Here is an 8,658-nt window from a genome sequence, read left to right on the forward strand (position 1 = left end):
CATTTCTGGGGAAGGAATGAAGCCATTATCACTTCAGGGCTTTCTCTCCTCATCCCTCTCTGAGGTGTTCTGGGTTCCATCTTCCAAAGTGTGTTTTGTTTCAATGACTATTTTTATATCTGCTGCTCTAATTCATCATCCTCCGTTTTGACAAGTTACTGTTGGGTTATTTTTAAATTTACGCTGTTCCTTCCGTTATGTTTCTGAAAATTTTTTCTTAGACTTTTCCAGATTTTTCTGTTTCCTCAGGAACACATTCTGCAGTTGAGTTTCTGGGTTATTTTCTGTTATCTTAGTTTTTCCTTCTCTGCTTTGGAGTTTTTTCTTTTTGTTAGTTTATCACAAATGAATGAAACCGAAACTGTCTCCAAGGGGCTCAGCAGACTTGACCTCTTAGGTACTTTTAGGGTTGCCTCAAAGTACACAATGTGGTGGTTTGATATAAACATAACAGGAATTTATTTCTCACTCACAGACCCCTACGTGGTTCCAAGCCGGTTGACGGGGAGGCCGCCACGAGGCGGCTTAGGTCACCCTGGCTGGCTGTATACAGACACGGAAGGGGAGAGGCATGCCCCATGCTGTGAGGTTTTCATGGGCCAGGCCAGAAGCTGCAAATGTCACCTCTGCTGATCTTTCAAAGACTAGAACCTGGGCACAGGGCCACCTATACATTTAGTATACGTAGTCCAGTTCTCTTTTTGTTTGTTTTTGAAACAGAGTCTCACTCTGTGGCCCAGGCTGGAGTGCAGTGGCGCAATCTCAGCTCACTGCAACCTCCATCTCCCAGGTTCCAGTGATTCTCCCGCCTCAGCCTCCCGAGTAGCTGGGATTACAGGCTCCTGCCACCATGCCCGGCTAATATTTTGTATTTTTAGTAGAGACGGGGTTTCGCCATGTTGACCAGGGTGGTCTCGAACTCCTGACCTCAGGTGATCCTCCTGCCTCAGCCTCCCCAAGTGCTGGGATTACAGGTATGAGCCACCGTGCCTGGCCACACTTAGTCTAGTTCTATACCCTGGACTGTACATTTAGTCTAGTTCTCTACCCTGGAGGAAGAATACATGAGTTTGTTGGTGAGTGCTTCGAGATCTCTAGCCACCTTGCCTCCCAACACAGAGCCAGGCTGCTCCGGCTGGAATACCCTGCCCGGACATCACAGGCCTGTACCCCCTGCAGGCCAGTCCTGCCTTCCTGGTTCTGTTCTTGCCCAACATTCTGTATGAGTCACAGCTACAAATTCCATTCCCATGGGGAGGCTGACGGGCCCTTCCCCTGAGCGGGGCATCTGCCCTGTGGAGTTGAGGGACTCACTCCAGGCTGCCAGTGTCCGCTCTGGGTTCCCAACCACCCAGCAGCTGGCATCTCCCTGCCTGGGTGTGCCCATTCCGTTTCTGACCTTCAGAGGTGCGCCTCTGAGCACCCCCCTGCGTACATGGAGGCGTTGTTGCTGCCCCGTGGTTGAGGGACTCCAGGCGAGAAAGTGAGCCCAGGCTGGGAACAGGGCTGCAGCTGTTCTCTTTTGTTGTCAAACCGTGGCCTCGGAATGCATCCACGGATTTTGCATCAGCTTTGGGGACATGGCCCTCTCAAAACAAGGACGCTTCAGCTTTGGCAAGGCTCTCCCTCCTTCAGACCTGCTGCTGTGAGTGGTTCAGTAGCTCTGTTCTCCTGGCTCTGGGTAAACCTTGTTGACAGAGGCTGACCCAGACCTTCCAGGCACAAACCTTTCCCTTCTCCTTCCTCCTTCCTTCACATCCAAATGCCCCGAGTCAGAAGCCAGCGTATTAAGTCCTGTCCCCTGTTCAGCCTGGGGGAGGGATTTCTCCGTCTACTTCCTCCCTGGCCAGCAAGTAAAACTTGAGTTCATTCAGTGCGTATTTATTACACCCTATCCAGACATCAGCATTCTGCCCCGGCCTCTGTGTGCCCTTGTTCTCTTCAAGAAGTTCAGGGTCACCAGCCTGACCAACATGGAGAAATCCTGTCTCTACTAAAAATACAAAAATTAGCCGGGCGTGGTGGCGCATGCCTGTAATCCCAGCTACTCGGGAGGCTGAGGCAGGAGAACCGCTTGAACCCAGGAGGTGGAGGTTGCAGTGAGCAGAGATTGCGCCACTGCACTGCAGCCTGGGCAGCAACAAGAGCAAAACTCTGTCTCAAAAAAAAAAAAAAAAGGGAAGTTCAGGGTCTTCCCATTGCAAGCAGTTCTAGATGGAGGAGAGGGGTTCCCAGCACGGGACCCAGCAGAAGGACTGTCCTTCGTTCCTTCATCGTCTACCTGGACAGTGGCTGAAGCCCGGCCTAACCTGCCTTGTTCTTGTTTTCTGGGTCAGCAGGGAAAGCCTCTCCCAGAGCAGCCACCGTGCCGTCCTGAGGAAGGCCCTGGGTCAGAAGCTCCTGTGCTTCTTTGAACCCCGGGAGAGACGCAGAGGTGCCCACACTGCTTTGTAGAAACTGTTGGCATCCAAGAGAGATTCACCTGGAAAACCTGAAGCTACTGGCTGGGGGTGCTGTGCTTCAGATGCTGGTGGTGGGTGGGAACCCTGGCCCCCATGCCACCCCCACGTGCTCATCAACAGCTGCACAGTGTGTGGCGGGCTCGCAGGGTTGCTTCGCAATAGTAGGAGCTCTGATTTATTTTTTTTAACTTTTTTTCTGGCTGGGCACGGTGGCTCACGCCTGTAATCCCAGCACTTTGGGAGGCCGAGGCGGGTGGATCACTTGAGGTCAGGAGTTCCAGACCAGCCTGGCCAACATGGTGAAACCCCATCTCTACTAAAAATACAAAAATTAGCCAGGCGTGGTGGCGCCCACCTGTAATTCCAGCTACTTGGGAGGCAGAGGCACGAGAATTGCTTGAACCTGGGAGGCAGAGGTTGCAGTGAGCCAAGATCATGCTACTGCATTCCAGCCTGGATGACAGAGTATGACTCTGTCTCAAAAAAAAAAAAACCTTCTTGTGTTTTCTGTTCTACTACACAAGTAACACAGGTTGAGTATTCCTTATCCTAAATGCCTGGGACCAGAAGTGTTTCGGATTTCAGGTTTTGGAATATTTGCATGTTCATAATATAATGAGACCTTGGGAATGAGCCCCAAGTGTAAACACAAAATCCATTTATGTTTTATAGACATCTTATGCACATAGCCTGAGAGTAATTTTATGTATTTTGTCATTTGGGCGTGAGCCACAGTTTTGACAGTGACCTGTCCCATGAGGTCAGGTGTGGAATTTTCTACTTGTGGTGGGTGCTTGAAAAGTTTCAGATTTTGGAGCCCTTCGGGTTAGAGATGTGCAACCTATAATAAGTTTAATCTGGCCGGGCGCAGTGGCTCACACCTGTAATCCCAGCACTTTGGGAGGCCAAGGCGGGCAGATCACGAGGTCAGGAGATCCAGACCATCCAGGCTAACACAGTGAAACCCCGTCTCTACTAAAAGTACAAAAAATTAGCCAGGTGTGGTGGTGGGCTCCTGTGGTCCCAGCTACTCTGGAGGCTGAGGCAGGAGAATGGCATGAACCCGGGAGGCGAAGCTTGCAGTGAGCCAAGATCGCGCCACTGCACTCCAGCCTGGGCGACAGAGTGAGACTCCGTCTCAAAAAAAGCAAGTTCGTAATTCATATAAGTTACCACAGCCCAAGTCTCCTAAGCCAGAGACCACTAAGAACACCCCTTGAGTTGAACAACTCTGGTTTGTTTATTTATTTATTTATTTATTTATTTTTTTGAGACGGAGTCTTGCTCTGTAGCCCGGGCTGGAGTGCAGTGGCCGGATCTCAGCTCACTGCAAGCTCCGCCTCCCGGGTTTAGGCCATTCTCCTGCCTCAGCCTCCGGAGTAGCTGGGACTACAGGCGCCCGCCACCTCGCCCGGCTAGTTTTTTGTATTTTTAGTAGAGACGGGGTTTCACGGTGTTAGCCAGGATGGTCTCGATCTCCTGACCTCGTGATCCGCCCGTCTTGGCCTCCCAAAGTGCTGGGATTACAGGCTTGAGCCACCGCGCCCGGCCTGGTTTGTTTATTTATTTAGAGACAGGCTCTCTATGTTGCTCAGGCTCAACTGCAATGGCGTGATCTCAGCTCACTGCAACTTCTGCCTCCTGGGTTCAAGCAATTCTTGTGCCTCAGCCTCTCAAGTAGCTGGGATTACAGGCATGCGTTGCCACACCCAGCTAATTTTTGTATTTTTAGTAGAGACGGGATTTTGCCATGTTGGCCAGGCTGGTCTCGAACTCCTGACCTCAGGTGATATGCCCGCCTCGGCCTCCCAAAGTGCTGGGATTACAGGTGTGAGCTACTGCACCCGGCCAGAGTTTTATTTCACATGTACTCTATTTCCTGGGACTGCCATAGCACAGTACCACAGGCTGGGAAAGGGAGCAACAGAGACATCCTCTCACCTTCGGAGGCTGGATGTCCAAGATCAAGGTGTTGGCAGGGCTGGTTCCTTCTCAGGGCTGCAAGGGAGGGACTGTTCCTTGCTTGTAGGTGGCGTCTTCTCCTTGTCTTCACGTTGTTCTCCTGTGTGTGTCTGTGTCCAGGTTTCCCTTTTTAAACTTTTTGTTTGTTTTTATTTTTTCAGACAGAGTATCACTCTGTCACCCAGGCTAGAGTGCAGTGGCAGGATCTTGGCTCACTGCAGCCTTCACCTCCTGGGTTCAAGCAATTCTGCCTCAGCCTCCTGAGTAGCTAGGATTACAGGCATGCGCCCCCAGGCCCACCTCATTTTTGTATTTTTAGCAGAGACGGGATTTAATCCTTGGCCAGGCTGGTCTTGAACTTCTGACCTCAGGTGATCTATCCACCTTGGCCTCCCAAAGTGCTGGGATTACAGTTATGAGCCACTGTGATTTCCCTTTTTATAAGGACACTAGTCATTGGATTAGAACCTACCCCGATCACTCCACTTTGTAAGACCTTATCTCCAAATTAGGTCACATTCACAGATATTCTGGGTTAGGACATCAGCATATGAATTTGGCGGGGTGGGGGACACAATTCAAACCATAACGTTCCCTAAACACAAGGCACAAAACCACCAACAGCAACAGCATGACTGCCAGGGCCCACTTTGAAACGTCCCAAACAACTCGGATACCTCCATCTTTATCTCCAAGGCCGCTGGTTGCCCAGGGACCTCTGCTGGGGTTAGGGTTTAATGCTTACCTGGGAGAGGGGTGGCGTCTGCACTGGAGGAGGACGCCACCGGGGGAGGAAGTGCCAGGTGGAGGGGGGGCTGAGGACCTTCCTCCGTCCTGAAACCCTGAGGTGGGAGAGTCTGGGGTCTGCCTTCCACCCTCATGTGGAGGGTTAAGGAGCAAGGTTCTCAACTCAGGAGGTTCTTCCCCTCTCGATTCCCACCCAGGGGACATTTCACAACAACTAGAAACAATTTTGTCACAACTGGGCGGTGGGAGGCATGCTCCTGGCATCTATCTAATGGGTGGGGGCAAGGGACGCAGCTAACACCCTACAGTGCACAGGACACAGCGAGATCCAGCCTCAAATGGCAGCGATGGCAGCGTCAGCCCTCCAGGGGGCGAGCCCCTGGTGCAGGAGGTGTGCTGGCCCACAGCTCCTTGCAGACTGGGAGCTGCATTTTTGTGACATGTGATGAGTCCTCAGAGAAAAAGAGGGAATGAGTGCATGGCGGGGAGGGGCCCCGGCGTGCTGGAGTCTCTGGATTTCCTTCTCCAGAGGCCCCTGCAGTCAGCTGAGCACAATCAGTCACGTAGGGCTTCGCTTGGATCCAACTGGAATTTTTCAAGCCACCCCTTAGTCCTTGCCTTGCTAAGCCCTCATGTCCCAATAACCTCGAACCTCAGTACCTGGCTGAGAAAGCCTGAGTGGCCCCGAGAGAGAGACCCTGCACCCAAGGACAAGGACATCCCCACTTCACCCAACCCAGAGGCCAGTCTGGACATATGAACTCAACCAGCTAAGAGTGATATGATTGATTGATGAGAATCACCAAAGCACTTGCCAGAGTTTGAGCTTCTCCCTGGGCCAAAGTGAAGTTTAATTTACGCAGTAAATGTGCTCTGTGCAGGCCTGATACTTAGAAGGCTGTGCTGTGTCATCCTGCTCTGTAAATGGCCAGTAGGACCCCTGCCCCTTCTCAAAGCACATTACCTGTTTAAAAAGGGGGAGGCAAGAGCACAAAATACCCACCTATTCACCAAAGAGCCTGTATATAACTTAGGATCTTCCATCGTTAAACAACAGGACCTGGCTGGGTATGGCGTCTCATGCCTGTAATCCCTGCACTTTGGGAAGCCGAGGAGGGCAGATCACGAGGTCAGGAGTTTGAGACCAGCCTGACCAACATGGTGAAACCCTGTCTCTACTAAAAATACAAAAATCAGCTGGGCATGGTAGCATTCCCCTGTAATCCCAGCTACTCGGGAGGCGGAGGCAGGAGAATCTCTTGAACTCGGGAGGCGGAGGTTGCAGTGAGTCGAGATCACACCACTGCCCTCCAGCCTGGGCGAAAGAGTGAAACTCATCTCAAAACAAAACAAAACACAACCTTCCTTGCTCTTAGTGAAGAGGAAACAGGTTCAGAGACGTTAATTCATTGCCAAGGTCACACAGATAATGGGTCCAACGAACAGCAGTGTCCGAGCTCAAAGCAGCAGGCCTTTGGCCTCTGCAGTGTTAAACAGCATAGCTGGTGTGGAAGTCCGATGCTGAGTCCTGGGGACCGGGACTTGGAGCGGAAGCTGGCTGCAGGGGGAAGGGACTGCACAGTTGTGGATACGCCTGTCATCTGCTGGGAGGGCACACAGAGGGACACAGTCCCCCGGGCTGTGGAGGGGGAAAGGGCTGCGCAGTTGTGGATATGCCTGTTATTGCTGGGAGGGCACACAGAGGGACACAGTCCCCCGGGCTGTGGAGCCTCATGGGAGAGTTGCTCCAGGCCAAAGGGCCGGAGTTGTCAGATGTGGCAGCACCTTCGCTGGGGATCCAGGGAGCTGCTGCTGGGGTGGAAGCTCACGCTTTCTCCACCTGCCCTTTCCAGTTCCCTGACATCGTGGAGTTCTGCGAGGCCATGGCCAACGCTGGGAAGACTGTAATTGTGGCTGCACTGGATGGGACGTTCCAGAGGAAGGTAAGGCGTCTGATCCAGGTCTGGAGCTGGGATCCAGGAGGGGAAGGGGCTTCTGGGGGGGTACACAGACACCAGCTCTGGGTGACCAGGGCTCAGCCACCACAAGGGTATGGCCGAGCTGCTCAGACCAGGCCTTGTCTGAGCCCAGGGACTCCGTGGTCTGTGCAGACTGGTTCCATCTGTCTGGCAGGTGCTTTGAATCAGCAGAGGGACAGAGCTGGGCATGGTGCTCTGGGGGTTGGGGGAAGGACTCCGGGCAGAGAGAACTCCTGGCTTTAGTGCTTGTGAATCAGAGGGTTTAAAAGAAAAACCCGCCTGGTGAGGTGGCTGAGCGCCTGCTGTCCTTCCCTGGGAGCACAGCCATTCGGGACCATCCTCAACCTGGTGCCGCTGGCCGAGAGCGTGGTGAAGCTGACCGCGGTGTGCATGGAGTGCTTCCGGGAAGCCGCCTATACCAAGAGGCTCGGCACAGAGAAGGAGGTAGCTCCACCTGCCTTCCCTGCCTTCTCTGCGGGCCGGCGGGGTGGGGGTGTGGCTCTGCCTCCTTCCTGTCCTGGCCCTTCACCTGTCCTCTGTCCCTGCCAGGTCGAGGTGATTGGGGGAGCAGACAAGTACCACTCCGTGTGTCGGCTCTGCTACTTCAAGAAGGCCTCAGGCCAGCCTGCCGGGCCGGACAACAAAGAGAACTGCCCAGTGCCAGGAAAGCCAGGGGAGGCCGTGGCTGCCAGGAAGCTCTTTGCCCCACAGCAGATTCTACAATGCAGCCCCGCCAACTGAGAGGCCTGCGAGGGCCGCCCGCTCCCTTCCTGCCGCTGCTGCCCAGCGGACACTGCCCCACGTGCTGCCTGGCCACTCCAGGAGGAAGCTGGGAGGCGTGGAGGGTGACCACACCTTGGCCTTCTGGGAAGTCTTTGTGTGGCTGCCCCACCTGCCACATACTCCCTCCTCTCCTACCCACTGGCCTGCTTAAAGCTTCCCTCTCGGCTGCTGGGACGATCACCCAGGCTGGAGCTGGCCCCGCTTGGTGGCCTGGGATCTGGCACACTCCCCCTCCTTTAGGTGAGGGACAGGGCCACACGCTGTTGACATAAGCCTGCTTCTTCCTCTCTGCGGCTTTCACCGCTGAGTTTCTGTTCTTCCTGGGAAGCTGCACCAGCACCTTTGAGCCTTGGGCCACACAGGCTTAGGCCCTTCCTGGGACCGGCTCCTGCCCTCCCCTGAGGATGGCCTGGACTCACGCCCTCTTGCTTCCTTTTGGGCTCAAAGCCCTTCTTACCTCTGTTGATGGTTTCCACAGGAACAACAGCATCTTTCACCAAGATGGGTGGCACCAACCTTGCTGGGACTTGGATCCCAGGGGCTTACCTCTTCAAGTGGGGAGACAGGGCAGGGTCCATGCCTCTGCTGTAGTGTATGAAATTAACTAATTCAAAATTCACTGATTGGTGGATGCACATTTCTCTTTAACCTGGGTTTCCCTGGGTCTCATGGACAGCTTCAGCTTGATTTGGGTGGGGATTTTCTTCCAGATCTTTTTGTTTTCT

General features: G+C 53.6%; 1 protein-coding gene across 1 annotated transcript; it reads left to right on the forward strand.

Annotated features, from left to right (window-relative positions):
• The first annotated feature begins 856 nt into the window (after positions 1 to 856).
• Positions 857 to 8,552, forward strand: TK1 (thymidine kinase 1). The gene is made up of 4 exons (XM_050764497.1): positions 857 to 1,645; positions 7,025 to 7,114; positions 7,475 to 7,594; positions 7,700 to 8,552. The coding sequence occupies exons 1-4, from the start codon at positions 1,547 to 1,549 to the stop codon at positions 7,889 to 7,891; spliced, it is 501 nt and encodes a 166-aa protein (XP_050620454.1). The 5' UTR covers positions 857 to 1,546; the 3' UTR covers positions 7,892 to 8,552.
• The last annotated feature ends 106 nt before the right edge of the window (positions 8,553 to 8,658 follow it).

Source organism: Macaca thibetana, chromosome 16 (assembly GCF_024542745.1).
Source record: "Macaca thibetana thibetana isolate TM-01 chromosome 16, ASM2454274v1, whole genome shotgun sequence".
In the NCBI taxonomy this organism is placed as follows: Eukaryota; Metazoa; Chordata; class Mammalia; order Primates; family Cercopithecidae; genus Macaca; species Macaca thibetana.

Coding starts and splice junctions, on each gene's coding strand:
- TK1 (XM_050764497.1), top strand. CDS start 1,547: ATGCATCCACGGATTTTGCATCAGCTTTGGGGACATGGCCCTCTCAAA. Junction 1,646..7,024: donor CCTCCTTCAGACCTGCTGCT/GTGAGTGGTTCA, acceptor TGCCCTTTCCAG/TTCCCTGACATCGTGGAGTT. Junction 7,115..7,474: donor ATGGGACGTTCCAGAGGAAG/GTAAGGCGTCTG, acceptor CTGGGAGCACAG/CCATTCGGGACCATCCTCAA.